The sequence below is a fragment of the Octopus bimaculoides genome, chromosome 14, assembly GCF_001194135.2.
Source record: "Octopus bimaculoides isolate UCB-OBI-ISO-001 chromosome 14, ASM119413v2, whole genome shotgun sequence".
NCBI lineage: Eukaryota > Metazoa > Mollusca > Cephalopoda > Octopoda > Octopodidae > Octopus > Octopus bimaculoides.
In genome coordinates, this window is record NC_068994.1 from 15,602,415 (window position 1) to 15,618,970 (window position 16,556).

A 16,556-nucleotide genomic window follows, 5' to 3' on the forward strand; every position below is an offset into this window, starting at 1 on the left:
TCTTCCCCTACTACCCCATGCCCTCTCCTGCTTTTACTTTTCTCTTGCTCCACCCTCTGCCCTGTTCCACACACCCCACCTCTCTCTGTGATTTTCTTTTAATTATGTGTGAGTTAATATATATCGGGTGACACGTAAAAGCACCCACTACACTCTCTGAGTGGTTGGCGTTAGGAAGGGCATCCAGCTGTAGAAACTCTGCCAAATCAGATTGGAGGCTGGTGTTGCCATCCGGTTTCACCAGTCCTCAGTCAAATCGTCCAACCCATGCTAGCATGGAAAGCGGACATTAAACGACGACGACGACGACGACGATACACAACATATTTATTCTCATGTATAAAACACAATTTTAGACTGGATTTTAACTGAAAAAACTGGAGTGCCACTAATGAGTAAATATGGTGCGTGTGTGTGTGTGTGTATACATACATATTACATATATATATTATGCTATGGCACAAAGAACTGTGTAAACAATGAGAACAAAAATGAGTATTTAATATGTATTGTGGTTTTAATTCTACTTATTGCAAGTCAAAAACTTCTTCCTAGTCACTACCACATATAAAAGTCTCCCAATACATTTAATTTAAAATTACATACCAGGCACTTTAGTACTTTTACTTTTCAAATAATAAATGTACAAACACATTGGGGTGCACCTCTGAACACACACACACACACACACACACACACACACACACACACACACACATCCAGGAGGTGCTTTTAAGTTAGACATGGCCTAGGCCAATGCAAGTCAAAACTTATCTAAGTATGTAACTATATACTTACTAAGTAATTTATTTATTTTGTTACGCTGCAGGTTGCCAATGAAATGCCATTTGATATTTTCACATTGAGCTACAATCTGAAAAATGGAAGACAATAAAAGGATGGGAAAAGAAAACTAGAAATTGATTTTCATAACAGAATTTCAAAAATAGAAATATTAATATTTCCAAGTATCTTTAAAGGAGACTACGGCAGCGGTACTAGATATTAATAGTTATCGCCAAGCCAACATGGCAGTCCAAAGAAAAATAGGACGAATGCTGTCGTTGATTAGCTCCAAGAGGCCATCACCTCTAGCTAGCTATGTGACACACGAACCTGTGTCCTTTATAACCTTCAAACAGGGGAGGTCAGCCGCTTCACCTTGCTGGTCTGACATCTACAGACTAGTTTTGAGGTATTGCCTTTTAGCAATGTAGAGCAGGTGAACCCAGCAGGCCTCTTGGAGCTACTCAACAGCAGCATTCGTCCTATTATTTTGGATTGCCATGTTGGCTTGGCGATAACTGTTAAATTTTAAATTTGTTTTATTTTAATAACATACATTCCTATGCATCCCTTCCATAAGAATATTGAAAAATGTGAATAAACTGGTTTAAAATTTTATATGCATTACTTTTTGATTCACCTTTGTATAAATGAGGACAAGTCAAAAAGTAATGCCAATAACAAATGCATTACTTGCTGACTCATCTTTGTATTATGGAAGAAGATAGGAATCTACAAGTGCTATCTCCTCTCCTGCTTTGTTTTGTTCTTTTAAGGAAATAGCTCTAAAAACAGGAAGTCTATGCCCTTGCTTCATTTACACTGTCAGTTTGCCAAGATATAACTTTTTCTGAAGAGATGGTTACTATTTCTGAAACCTGCACTTAGCATTTTTCTCATCTCATTGCCACAATACTGCATCTCTATGGAACTCTCTCTTTACCCAAGCTCACAATATCAATTGTTTATCACATTAACTATTTACAATTTAAACAGTTAACTGCTGTTCCAGCGGCTTACCATTTCAACATTTTATGGTTTAATCCTTTAGCATTCAGATTACTGTCAAATGTAAATTCTTGTTTATTCACATTGTTTTGATTAATCATGCATTATCTTGTAGCTATGAGATTCTGATTTAATTTAATTTTATTGTAGGATAGGTGTAAGAGGCTGGATCTAGCTGGTTTGAACATAAAGAATAAAAAACACTTAGGCCTGATGTGGCCAGTTTATATGCTAAAGGATTAAAACAACTGTCCATAGTTTACCAGTTTGAACAGTTAACTGTGCCAGTAGTTAACCATTCATACTGTTTACTGTGTTAGTGCTTTACTATTTCAAACGCTTAACAGTTTTAAACAATTGAGTATATCATTGGTTTACCATTTCAGCTATTTACTTCTTAAGCTGTTCATTGTATTAATGGTTTATTATTTCAACAATTTACAGTTTAAACCAGGGGTTTTTGACCATTTTTTTTTTATCTAAGGACCCTTTTGATTACTGTTTCATTCTGATGGACTAATATTTTTATTCAATGTTTAATAACTAGTTTTATAAACTTCTTTTGAAATTCCTGCAATGGTACTCTCTGAGAGAACATGTTTCAGTCGCTGGAAACATGTTGAACTATGTAAAACGTTAGAGAAAAAATATAGCTGTTTCTGGCAATAAATATATTTGAAGCAAAGTATTTTCATGGACCCTTAAACTATTACTGTGGATCTCTAATTTACTACTTTGGATCCTACCTGAGAACTACTGGTTTAAGCTACTTAATGTATTAGTGGTTCACTATTTGGATAATTTGCAGTTGAAGTTTTTAAGTGTTTACTTACATCAGGATGGTTTCCTTTTGCTTCTATCTCCTGAATCTGTGTGGGAAAAAAAATATTGCAATGATACAAATTTATAAAATTATTGTGTGTAGAGTGGCTGTGTGGTAAGTGGCTTGCATGGGAGTGGCTGTGTGGTAAGTAGCTTGCTTACCAACCACATGGTTCCAGGATCAGTCCTACTGCGTGGCACCTTGGGCAAGTGTCTTCTACTATAGCCTCGGGCCGACCAAAGCCTTGTGAGTGGATTTCGTAGACGGAAACTGAAAGAAGCCCGTTGTATATATGTATATGTATATATATATGTGTTTGTGTGTCTGTGTTTGTCTCCCCAACATTGCTTGACAACCGATGCTGGTGTGTTTATGTCCCCGTAACTTAGCGGTTCGGCAAAAGAGATCGACAGAATAAGTACTAGGTTTACAAAGAATAAGTCCTGGGGTCGATTTGCTTGACTAAAGGCGGTGCTCCAGCATGGCCGCAGTCAAAGGACTGAAACAAGTAAAAAGAGAAAAAAGAGAAAGAGAGATATCCTTTGTAGAAATAACTTGGGAACAAAGAAAGAAGAATTACAAAGAGAATTTCAGACTATTTAGATGTATCATGTCAGTGTCTGAATGACAAAAGAAGACAGCTTACAAGAAGTGTATGATCTGTAAGGAAACAGGAAATGACACTAAATATTACTATGAGGAAAAATTTGTCTTATAAAAAATATGATAAAAGATAAATTTTCAGACATTGGGCAGCTGTGTGTGTGTGATAACTATGGCAGCTTCTGGCAATGCAGGTCTCCTTCAGACCCAGGCATCCAATGCCCATCACTGCCTCTCACTCAGCCGCTTTCAAGTATCAGTTGTGTTTGAATGAGAATAGTGTTGAAAAATATAAATCTGACATACAACCAGATCAACTTATGGCCTGTCAGTTAGAATGGAACTTGGTCGTAAGTAAAGGACAAGGTATACATGTATTAGTTAGAGATTGTGATGTAAAGCAAATGAATGAACTCAGTAAAATTGACTAAAAGAAAAGAATTACTTAGCAGTTACGTACATAATTTTCCCCAAAGTGCAACTGTCCATTATTGTAAGCACTGATGATCATTTCAACTGGTTTAGTTTTACTAACAGCAACAAGGCGTGGAGGAATTTTAGATGAATTCTGTAAAGATTAAAATAAAAAATAATAAATAAAATAAATGAAATATTTTTCAAATAAAAAAAGTCAATAACGAAGCTAGTAGATGTCTAAAAAGATGTTTATGATACATTAATTAGTTTTGTTGGTATCAATATTATCGTTGGATAGTCTTGAAAGGATCTCTACATTGAAATCTCTAATTTACTGGGATTGTCAGTCAAATACTTGCTAAACTAGTGAACCATATAAAGAACATTTCAAGTTTTTCAGTTGACACACACACACACACACATGATCAAACAGATTCCAAGGAAACTAGTATTGGCCTGTATTGTATCTTAAGTAAAATTGATGAAAATAGTACAGTGAACATGGGGAGAAGAAAATTGAATGTTTCAGATAAAGTTATTTGCTGAAAAGTTGACAATATATACATGCATATATATATATATATATATATATATGAAATTTTGAATTTAGTTCATGGACCCCCCCATTACTACCTTTGCAGACCACCAGAGGTCCACAGACCCCAGGTTGGTAACAACTGATCTAGATCAGTGCTACTCAAAGTGGAGGTCTGTGGATCGGTGCCGGTCTGTGAGCAATCAGTTGCCGGTATGCAGCGAGTTTCCAGAAAAGAAAGAAACATTATAAAATGCTTATGTAATATTGTATTATTTGTTTACAAAATAAATATAAGATAAAGAAATTGTCAACTTTTATTATATTCATTATATATATTGTTTTTGGTACGAATTAATATTACTAAGAAATATTACTGATCCCTGGCACATTAAGGGAAAAAAAACAACAAAAAAACTGCCGGTACGCCACATCAGATAGTTTGAGAGGCACTGGTCTAGATTATTAACTCTTGTAAAAAAAAAACAAAAAAAAAACAGGGGAGGCAATCCTGAAACATATCCAGAGTTGTCATTCATAACTTCTAAACAACACTACTCTTCATAGCATTTTAAACATAATAAATTTTAATTAAGTAATACTTTTAGTGTTCTCTCTCTTCATTTGTTTTTGATCATTGATAATCATTTAGATAAAGATTGTCCTTATCATTATGGGGGTTAATTTTAATAAATAAAAATTCCTTGGTGTTTTAGTGTCCACTTGCAGTGGATGTGCTGGGGCACCTCCCTATAGTTACTCTTTCAGTAATATACTAGGGTCAACTGAATCAGATATCTCTCTTTCTTGTTTGTGTCTCCAATAAGAAAGAGAAAGGATTGTGTGTGTGTGTGGGAGACCATGACATGAATGCTTCTTTCTTGACCACTTCACATTATTGATTGATTGACTGAGTGAGAGAGAAAAATAAACTCAACTCAATATTTAACTTCTATATAGATGTTGAACTTCATTCCAATAAAAGGTGTCATTATTATTATTATTATTAAGGTGGCGAGCTGGCATAATCGTTAACATGCTGGGCAAAATGCTTAGAGGCATTTTGTCTGTCTTTATGTTCTGAATGAAAACTCTGCAAAGGCTGACTTCATTTTTCATCCTTCTGGGGCCAATGAAGTAAGTACCAGTTGATCACTGGGATTCATTTAATTGACTTACACACTCTCCTGAAATTGCTGGCCTTGTGTCAAAAATTGAAACCATTATTACTATAATACAAGGCAGTAAGCTGGCTGAGTCGTTACCATGCTGGGTAAAATACTTAGTGGTATTTTATCTGTCTCTGCGTTCTGAGTTCAAATTCTGCCAAGGTCGACTTTGCCTTTCATTCTTCTGGGGCTGATAAATTAAGTACCAGTAAAACACTGGGGTCAATGTAATCAACAAGCCTCTTCCCCCTCTCCATAATTTTCAGGCATTGTGCCTATAGTAGAAAGGATTATTATTATTATCATTATTATTAAGGCAGTGAGCTAGCAGAATCATTAGCCTGCTGGGCAAAATGCTTAGTGGCATTTCATCCATCCTTACATTTTGAGTCCAAATTCTGCCATGGTCAACTTTGCTTTCATCCTTTCAGGGTCAATAAATTAAGTACCAGTGAAACACTGGGGTCGATGTAATCAACAAGTCCCCTTCCCCAAAATTCCAGGCCTTGTGCTTTTAGTAGAAAGGATTATTATTTCCAACCTGCTATTCTATTAAGGATTTGTTTTAGAATTGATAGGTAATCAACTATTAAACATTCAATGACAATTAGAACAAATTCAATGAATCTGTCAGTAAATGTTGAGACAACTTTTTATCATTTGTTTTTCTTTTTTCTGATTTAGTCAGGTGGGAGAGGCAGTGCCTATAACATATACAGGCTTTCTAAGATTGGTGAGACTGATGCTGTTGTTCTATCCATGTTTAAGTTTGTTGGATACAATATTGGTTTCTTGGTACATGATATCAACATTGTGCTTTTGAAGGACACAAAACTACATAATTCCATTGGAGAATGTTTTTGAGGTCTCTGTTGATGGAGTTAGTGCAGATTTGGCTTGATGTGTCAAGGTTGCATTTAGATAGTGTTGAGTGCAGAAAGTTAGAGGAATGTAGGGTGATATCATCCACATGGGAGTGGGAGTTGTCAGAGATGATCGCAGGTAGGTCATTGAAATATAGGAGGAAAAGAATGGGAGCAAAACCAAATCTTGGGGCTTGCCAGGGTTGACAGAGTGTGGGCTGGATTAGAGTGAGTTCCATCAGCACATGCTGTAATGGTTTGATCTGACAGAAAGCTATCAGTCAAAAGCCTAGAGCAAAGACAGATCTCCATCTATCTTTCCTTCTGAAAGACAGTTGGAGATCTCAATATGTGAAGAATATAAAGCAGGTAGCTTTGCAAGAAGATTAGCATATGATTGAATGCTTTGGTAATTTCAAGTACAGCAAAACTAAGCTATTTTCAAACTGTCAAGTACAACAAATATTGGGTGAGTGACAAGGGAAAGCAGCCTGCTGTAAATTTGGCTTTACAAAAGCTGTACTGATGGTCATTAAATAGGAAAAGGGATTCAGGACTTGGAGAAGGTGGTTGTGAATAAGTGCTGTCATCACCTTTGAGATATATAAAATAAGAATGGTAGTTTGATGGTGGGAATCAGAGGAGTTATCCTTCTTGGGAATGAGACATTGTTGTTTTTCCCCAAGATTCTGATAGATTCTTGTAGAGGAAGAAATAAATTGAAGAGGTTAAATGAAGCCAGAAGTGCATTGTAACACTGATGGTAGCTCCACATCTGGCCATCCTCAAAGTATTAAATGAACAAACTTCCAAAGAAAAAACCAAAATTTAGAAAACAATGCATTTTATTCCATCATTGAGATACTCTTTCTTTTACTCTTTTAATTGTTTCAGTCATTTGACTGTGGCCATGCTGGAGCACCGACTTTAGTCGAGCAAATCGACCCCAGGACTTATTCTTTCTAAGCCTAGTACTTATTCTATCAGTCTCTTTTGCTGAACCGCTAAGTTACGGGGACAAATACAGACACACAAACATACACACATATATATATTTCATTTTATTTTCATTTTCATTTTATCTAGTTTCAGCTCATGAGCTGTAGCCATGCTGGGGCACATATATATAATTATGTGTATTTCTTCTATCTTAATGAATAAAAATTCTTCTGATAGAATAAATGGGTTAATAGAAACCAATGTAGCAAAGAACACAAAATAACTGTGGTTTAGTTCCTGTTTTTAAGGCAGGAACTCCTTGAAATTTTGGGTATTTGAGTATATTTAAGAATTTAAGGAATGGAGAAAACGCATGTTATAATTGCATACTTTATTCCTACATATGTTTCAAAGGATTACAACCTGTGTGATCCATGGGGATCTTTGATATTAAAATTGTAACCTTCTCTCTCTCTCTCTCTCTCTATATATATATATATATATATATATATAAACACACATATATATGATGGGCTTCTTTCAGTTTCCATCTACCAAATCCACTCACAAGGCTTTGGTCGGCCTGAGGCTATAGTAGAAGACACTTGCCCAAGGTGCCACGTAGTGGGACTGAACCCGGAACCATGTGGTTGGTAAGCAAGCTACTTACCACACAGTTCGAAACCACACTTTTTGAAACTCTGGTTTAATTGAAATCCATTCGGACCTTCTGGGATATTATAGTTACCTAATTGCAAATGTGATCTTACATGCTGTGCATAATGACCAATGTGAAAGTCAGCTAATATTAATGAATTTTACATTGATCATTGTAGTCTTTTTATGTCAACATCATAAATACTTATGGAATCTTATCTTTTACTGGTTTCAGTCATTAGACTGTGGCCATGCTGGGGCATCACCTCGAGGAATTTTAGTCAAACAAATCAACCCTACAATTATTTTTTTTGAAGCTTAGTACTTATTCTATCGGTCTATTTTACCGAACCACTAAGTTACAGGGACAAACACAGACACAAGACACACACACACACACATATATATATGACAAGCTTCTTTCAGTTTCTGTCTACCAAATCCACTCACAACGCTTTGGTTGGCCCAGGGCTATAGTAGAAGACACTTGCCTAAGGTGTCACACAGTGGGACTGAACCCAGAACCATGTGATTGAGAATCAAGCTTCTTATTATATAGCCATATCTTAATCTTTCTTGTAGATTTCCATATTACCAGGAAGTTATTATTAAAAACGAGATTTACTTAATGCAGGACATTTTAATGGTGTATGCAAAAATCCAATAGTTAGAATCAGATCTGCATTCATTTCTATCAACATTTGAATCGGGGACATCTTCAAGATCACACCGTCTTTCAACGTTTTGTTTTTGTTTCAGTAATCTGATATTCAGCAATAATTTCAAGGTGTTGAATGAACTCACTGTCTGCATTAAGATTTGGATCACTTGTTTGAAGACATTCTAATGCTTTTACCCGATGCTAAGATGGTTGTATGCCATCCACGAGTCTTAATTAATTAGATCTATACTCGTGTCCTTCAGTTCTAATTTGATTAAAAAAAAAAAATCACGAATCGAATTAATTCTTTCAGAAAAAAAAAAAAAACATTGAATAGAGTCAATCAAATTTCGGTGTTATAAATATCTGATCCTTTCACTAATTACCAATTTCTTGTTGGGTATTGATTGATGACATAATGCAGATCTTTTGCTGCTGGAGTTTATCGTTTCACGTTCCCGTGTTTCTTTCATCATTATCGACATTTTCGGATGATCATTCTAACTGCTTTAGATAAAAACAAATAAGTTGTATGTTCGTTATTATCGAAGCCAAGACTTTTTGCCTTTTCTAGGTCGTTGAATGGAAGTTTGTTATTAACCGGTGGCACTATTGTCATATCGCAGTTTTTTTTATTGTTGTTACTCAAATACAATCGTAACCCCACTAGTTGCTTTCTCTCGCAAATAAATAATCTATCCAAACATTCATAAAACTAGTAACAACCTTAAATAATCCTGGTCCCGTGCAAATATTTAAAACGTATACAATAAACAATAATATTACAATTAGCTAACCGAATGACATAGAAACATGTACTTTTAGGAACTTGGCACGATAACATGCCGTAAATTCCTGTAAGTATCTGTTTTAAGAAAACTCAAAATTTACACTAAACATACAACATAAGCGATATCAACTCTAGAGAGACAAATTAAATGAATTACGTAAACCAGTTTACATAACTTACATAAACAACGTTTTATCAAATCATTAAGATAAGGCACACCCAGAGGGAAAACATTTAAACTAGTTCTCACACCGTGAACAGTATCAGTTCAAAATCATCAATGTCAAACATTAATATAATGTGTGTTTTTTTTAAGCGCACAAACTTGAAATACAAGCTATTTCCTTTATTAATTTAGTCTTTGTTCGATCAAACATAGACTGTGCATTAATCCAAATATATTTTAATTGAACACAATTCTTAGATTTGTTGACATTTGTTTTAATAAATGCTAGATTTGAAAAAATGTCTTACCGGAGGGCGTCGCAAGAACCCTTGTTCCATCCGTTGATATACTGTCTTTAAAGCTTGTCCAACTTCCAGATCAGCCATTCTTAATACTGCAGACTTCATTTATTTAGATTTTTCTTTAAAGTGCGTGTTCGAGGTGAATTAAAAAGGAATCGGGAGTCACTTCCCCTTAGTAGTAAATATGACCCGCTAGGATCGCTGTAATTAACACGTGTATTTCCCTGTTGAATCAATCTTGTCAACAACCGGTTTCTAAATTTTATTTCTTCTCCCACTACCTGTGACTTGGAGCTAAGATGGGAGTTGGATTCGTAATTTTAGGTAAGTAATGGCTTTATATATTTATCTGACAATTATATTTTGTAACTTTTTTTTCATTCGTTAAAGTAATATACCTAATATTAACAAAGAAATGAGAGATATTGGATATAATTCCTGGCTTATCGCTCTCAGATCAGAATCCGGCAAAGGAATGAATTATTTCTTTTATCTTTAACGATGACGACACCAACAGGATTTTTCCACACAACGGCTTTATTTTGCTCCCAAACGTATCTTTTATAAAGCCTTGGTAGGATACACTAAGATATTGTGGATATTACTAATTGTACTTGTGATTAAATTCTCAATTCCCATATGGTTATTATTGATAAGCTGGACGCGTTTACCTACTTAAATGTAATACTGTTTAGTTCTTATCGTTATCAAATTTCGTTATTTCAGTTTATATATATATCTTTTATCTTTTACTTGTTTCAGTCATTAGGCCGTGGCCATGCCTTGAAGAATTTTTAATCGAATGAATCGACCCCAATACTTTTCTTCTTAAAGCCTGGTACTTATTCCATAGGCTGTTTTGCCGAACCGCTAAGTTACGGGGACGTAAACGCACCAATAGCAATTGTCATGCGGTGGTGGGACACACACACACGTCGAGCTTTTAGCTTCCATCTACAAAATCCACTCACAAGGCTTTTGTCGGCCCGAGGCTATAGTAGAAGACACTTGCCCAAGGTTCCACACGGTGGGAGTGAATCCGGAACCATATGGTTGGGAAGCAAACTTCTTACCACACAGCCACACACACACACACACATTTATTTCGATATCTTTTACTATGCGAATGTCTAATGTATTTTATATTTCATCTTATTTACCTAGACAATGAAAGAAAACTGGGATTTCATTTTAATTACGGAATGGTCACAAGTGGAATACTTTTGATTGGGGATGACTGGGACTAAACAATAATAAAAAATAAGAATAAAATGTAAGCAGGATAATGTAGTCCTGTACATCTTATAACTTAGAGACAGGATGATCATGGTTTGGTCATGTTTGATCATTCATCTAAACATGATTTCATCCGAATTCACAACTTAATGTTACATTAAGCTACAGGGTTACAGTTAACATATACTGCTAGCAAAGACCGAGACGTAAATGTTTAAAAGTGCGCGGTTTGGGAATATACATGTATATAGAAAATTGATTTAAATGATTAAAAGATTGGCAACCTTTGTTGAACTGAGTAGCAGAATTTTCAAGAGTGAAGTATCATAGATTGATAAATTAAAATATATATATATAAGAAAAGAAAAATAGATTGATGTTGAAAATCGTTAATTATCGGTTGCGTTTATACGTTGGAGCGTTTTCATTCGGCTGCTTAAAATTTCGTGTTTCCTAGCTGACAACAACTGAAGGCGTGGGCTGTTTTAGCAGACGGAATATTTTGACAGCCCTTGGTTTGTCAACTGACAACTGTTGAATTTATAAACACAAACAGCTCATTTGGCGATGTGTGTTGATATTTCTCCTGCAACATAAATATTAACATTAAACTCTAGAGTAGAATTTATATTATTTTCTTTCAGGTTCCTATTGTTTCTTTTTTCTTTCTCGTTTCCATATCAGTTCTGAGATTTTTCATCTTGGAGTTAACTCCTCTTGCGAAAACTGTATTTTTTTTTTAATATAAAATATGTTCGCAGACAGAAATAGCAGGGTAAGCCACATTAGTTTGAATTTTGTTTTGAAATAACATTAGTATCTGAGTACCTGCTTTTGCTGTCCATGAAGATATTTTACATTAGACATGATATTTATAACTTGTTGCAAAAAATTTCTAGATATACTTGGTGCAGTATAACATTAAAACAAAAACGCTATTAATGCTCTAGTAGTTTATTAAATCAAACTAGCAAGGAAAAAGTGCTAAGATAGCGAACCAAATTTACTGAAGCCCTTAGTAACTGTAGGTTCATAAACACTGTCATTGTAGACAGTTAAAGAGAGTATTCAGTCACTGATGACTTTTTCTATAGTATTGTATAACATTGAAAGAAAATATTTCTTGGACCTGTAATGTAGTAGTTTATGAGGCCAACACTTTGGAAAAATGAATTGTCATGAACAGCTGTTACATATTCCCAAGTTTTTAATTATCAGATGTGTTAAGTAGCTTTAGAATGCTCTAGCAACTAGTTTTATATTATTTAGATATGACTACTATTTGTAGCAGTTCCAACAATAAAGTTGAGGCCTCTTTGTTGGCCCATGTACAGTTATTAGTTGACATGTCTAACTTCATTGGAAGTTTGAAGAAACCTCAGTTCTGATAATTAGGTAGTTGTGTAATGAAATAGTTGTGTAATTTTTTTTCCTTTTTTCCATCTTCATCTGAGGATGGTGCATAGTTATGACCCTTTTCAGAGCCTTTGAGACTGGTGGGGTATTCTCAGGCAGTAGATCTAACCCTAAATGCTTACAATAAAATTAACTCTTGTAAAGGTACCCAGAGGTTAGATGGTGGTGTTAAAATGGGCAAAGATTAAGATGAGTCAAATCAATCGCCTAAGAACAGTAACATAATGATTCCAATGAACTTCGAGAAATTTGATGTTTGAACTGAGAATTCAAATTTTTGATGATAATTAATTTAGTATTTGTACTAATCACAGCTAGATAAGGTGACAGAGTTCTAACATTAACAATTTGTATATCATTTCACACTGCATTTTTGATAAATAACACAACTTTTAGTGGCTCAGTTCTCCTTGAAAATAGACATCTTGAAGAGCTGCAGTTAACAGTTGTAAGAAAGAGTACTGAAATTAATGCATACTTCTTCAGCTAATTCTGATGGGCTGCTCCTCAAGTTCTCTGATGGATAATGTTTAAACAGGAATCAATTCCACTTAGTTTTATCCACAGATAAAAAGCATTCACTGATTTTCCATTGACTAAATAGCTTAAGGGGCATTTATTGATTTTATGCGGTATGTTGGTATGTATTCAAGCTACATGCCTACATTTTAATTCTCTTTCTTCTATGCTAACCATACTAATTTTTTCTAGTTCTGAGAGGTGGTCAGCTGGCAGAATCATTAGCACACCAGGCAAAATACTTAGTAACATTTTGCCTTTCATCCTTTCAGGGTCAGTAAAATAAGAACCAGTTGAGCATTGGGGTTGATGTAATCAACTAGCTCCCTCCCTCTCCCCAGAAGTTGTTGGCCTTGTGCCAGAATTTGAAATCAATATTTTGTAGTGCTGTTATTTTTACATTATTTACAGTTGACGGATATTTGTCCTCATCTTGTTTGTTGTTAACACAACGTTTCGGCTGATATACCCTCCAGCCTTCATCAGGTGTCTTGAGGAAATTTCGAACCTGGGTTCTCATTCCTAAGGTATTTTTCGATGTTGTTGTTGTTATTATTATTCAGGTCACTGCCTGGAATCGAACTCAGAATCTTGGGGTTAGTTGCTTGCGCTCTTAACCACTATGCCCATGCTCAACTGGTATTTATTTCATTGACTGTGAAAGGCTGAAAGGCAAAGTCAACCTCAACGGAATATGAACTTAGAATGTAAAAATGGATGAAATGCCACTAAACGTTTTGCCTGGTGTAGTAATGAATCTGTCAGCTTGCTGCCTTAATACTCCTTGATATATCACTACGTGTTCATGCTAAAGTACAATAGAACCTCACAGTATGAGTGCCCCATTGTACAAGTAATTTGCTGTATGAGCCATGACTCAAGCGAATTTTTGTCTTGAAGTACAAGCGGAAATCTGCAGTACAAGCAAACAAATCATCCCACCATTAAGATAATTCAGTTAATAAAACCAGTTTACGTGTTTCTTTTGCATTCTCTTTTTTATAATTGTCATTTTACTTGTAACTACACCTCTTCTGTTTTAAAATGCATCAAAAATTATTTTTGAGTAGTTTTTGGGAGCTGGAATGGACTAATTATATTTTAGTTAATTTCAATGGGGAAAATTGATTTGTAAATTGAGTAAATCGTAAGATGAGCTCAGTCATGGAACGAACTAAACTGGTACTGTGAGGTACCACTATACTCAATTCTTGCTGTCTCAGTCCATCTATTTCTAAATGGGAAACTTAGTGGGTACAGTTTGTTGCTATCAACAAACATGACCTTGTATAGTTGGTGAGTGTTTTTGCTAACTTGTAGTGCTGAGTTCAAGTCCTACTATAATAGAAGTGCTCACACAATGGCCCTGTTTCAATCATATTTATTATGACCATGATAGAAGGGACTACCTGTGAACAACCATTCCAATCTTGGATAACCTGTGTCATTAATTGATAGGTACATGGCTGTGTAGGTAAAAAGCTTACTTTGCGACCACATGGTTTCGGGTTCAGTCCCACTTCACTGCTCCTTGGGCAAGTATCTTCTGCTCTATAGCTCCAGGCCAACCAATGCCTTGTGAGTAAACTTGATAGACAAAAATTGTGTGGAAGCCTACTGTGCATATGTACACACACACACACACACACTCACTCTCTCTCTCACACACACACACACATGTATGTGTGTGTGTGTGTGTCCCCACCCCACTGCTTGACAATTAGTGTTGGCTTGCTTATATCCCTGCAACTTAGTTGTTTAGCCAAAGGGACCAGTAGGAAAAGTACCAGATTTATAAAATAAGTACTGCAGTTGATCTGTTTGACTAGAAACTCTCCAACGCAGTGCTCCAGCATGGTCATGTCCCACTGACTGAAACCAGTAAAAGATAAAATGATTCAACCTCAGCAGCCTGTGTATTGTGCTTTCTCACCTCTGCCCCATGTTTATTTAATCTGGCCCAAATATTCCACCTGTTTTATGTCAAAACTAACCAGATCCAACCTCTCACTCTTACCTTACAATGTCATTCTAAAAATATACGAACACACTATTGAAATCTTGAAACTACAAAATAATGCGTATTTAATTCAAACCAATGCGAGTAAATAGGCAATACATTTGACAGAGTAATCTGAATGCTAAAGGTTTAAGATATCTTATCTGTGTTAATACACGATGCATTGTTCTGTTCTGTTCTTTTAGGTTCTTCCATCTTGGCATTGCTGTTGGCTGGTTATTTGGCTCAGTATCTGCTGCCACCTCCTGTACCAAAGATCCTTGGAATAGACTTGGGTAAAAAAAAAAATGCTTTATTTTCCTGTCTTTGCCTATCTTTCTAAATGCATATTCATGAATTTCTAAATGTGTATTCATTTCAAAAGTATTTATATGAATTATTGGTAGAAACCTTTAATAAGATGAAAACTACAAAAAAACGGTGACAGCTGATGTAATTAATTTGAAGTTAATCAACCTAGTGATAGGTGCTTGATTAACTTCAAATTAATTACATCAGCTGTCACCTATCATGAGGTTGAAAACCGACATGTTTTCCATATTTCAGCTTTAATACGTGTACACAAACTTCACAAATGCATACTCTATGTAAGCTTCACACACACACACACACACACTACCTACATCAAGACACTAACAGATGTGCTTACACACATGCACAGATATAATGATTTTGGTATGACACAGATGTAATACTTTTGGTAATGTTCATATTTAAAGATTTATATCTTAATATTCTATTTCAATATTAAGAAATATTCACCCTGATAAGATGATCAGGTCATTTTATGTGCCCAAGGATGTGAGAAGAATGAAAGGCCATGTATATTCCTTAAGAATATACATACCTTTCTCTGCCTATTGAGATTCAAATACTTTTTTTTAAGAATTTCAAATAAAAATCTCCTCATTATTTTTTGTATCTCATAGAAATATCATTTCCTTCCGATGTATTGAAAGAAGCACAAGCACTTTCACACACACATGTATACACACAACAGAACTTCTGACTACCAAATTCACTCACAAGGCTTTGGTTGACCTGAAGCTATAGCAGAAGACACTTGCTCAAGGTGCTGTGCAGTGGGGCTGAACCCAAAACCATGTGGTTGAGAAACCGGCTTCCTACAATCTTGCAACACCTCAATCTATTGCCTACAAAATGCTTTGGGTGTTACAATATATTCAGTTGGTAACCATTGTTGAAGAAATGTCCTTTTCTACTCTAGGCACAAGGCCTGAAATTTTTGGGGAGGCGGAGGGTGGGGGTCGATTGATTGATTCCAGTATGCAACTGGTACTTAGTTTATTGACCCCAAGAGGATGAAAGGCAGAGTTAACCTCGGTGGAATTTGAACTCGGAATGTAAAAACAGACAAAATACCACTAAGCATTTCGCCCAACGTGCTAACGATTCTGCCAGCTTACTGCCTTTTTGCTGAAGAAATATCTGTAAGACTTTATACCTCTGAAGTTTTAAAGCTGAACTATTGATCAAATTAGTTTCTATTGCTTCAGCATTGTGGTGGTCTTCATCCTCTTTTGCCTTCAGAAGTCACTTGTTTATTACATGTTGATGAAAGCTAAATGGTGAGGGTGATGGTGATGCTGGTCTGCTCACTCACACACACACACACACACACACAC

The 16,556-nt window shown here is 35.5% G+C and overlaps 3 protein-coding genes across 4 annotated transcripts in view; 1 reads left to right on the forward strand and 2 right to left on the reverse strand.

Moving 5' to 3' along the window:
* The window catches only part of LOC106873174 (pyridoxal phosphate homeostasis protein), a 23,507-nt gene extending 13,609 nt beyond the window's left edge, over positions 1 to 9,898 (reverse strand). For both annotated transcript variants that reach the window (XM_014920403.2, XM_014920404.2), the window contains exons 1-4: positions 9,726 to 9,898; positions 3,681 to 3,788; positions 2,628 to 2,663; positions 799 to 874 (exon numbers count right to left, since the gene is read on the reverse strand). In XM_014920403.2, the coding sequence (XP_014775889.1) occupies positions 799 to 874; positions 2,628 to 2,663; positions 3,681 to 3,788; positions 9,726 to 9,824 (319 nt within the window). In that variant the 5' untranslated portion in view covers positions 9,825 to 9,898. The remainder of the gene's footprint in view (positions 1 to 798; positions 875 to 2,627; positions 2,664 to 3,680; positions 3,789 to 9,725) is intronic.
* The window catches only part of LOC106873171 (probable E3 ubiquitin-protein ligase DTX3), a 486,006-nt gene that overhangs the window by 39,326 nt on the left and 430,124 nt on the right, over positions 1 to 16,556 (reverse strand). The gene's annotated exons all lie outside the window — the stretch shown is intronic.
* LOC106873173 (heat shock 70 kDa protein 13) overlaps positions 9,902 to 16,556 on the forward strand; it is a 17,514-nt gene continuing 10,859 nt past the window's right edge. Inside the window, exons 1-2 of the mRNA XM_014920402.2 lie at positions 9,902 to 10,043; positions 15,096 to 15,185. Coding sequence (XP_014775888.1) covers positions 10,019 to 10,043; positions 15,096 to 15,185 — 115 coding nt within the window. The 5' untranslated portion in view covers positions 9,902 to 10,018. The remainder of the gene's footprint in view (positions 10,044 to 15,095; positions 15,186 to 16,556) is intronic.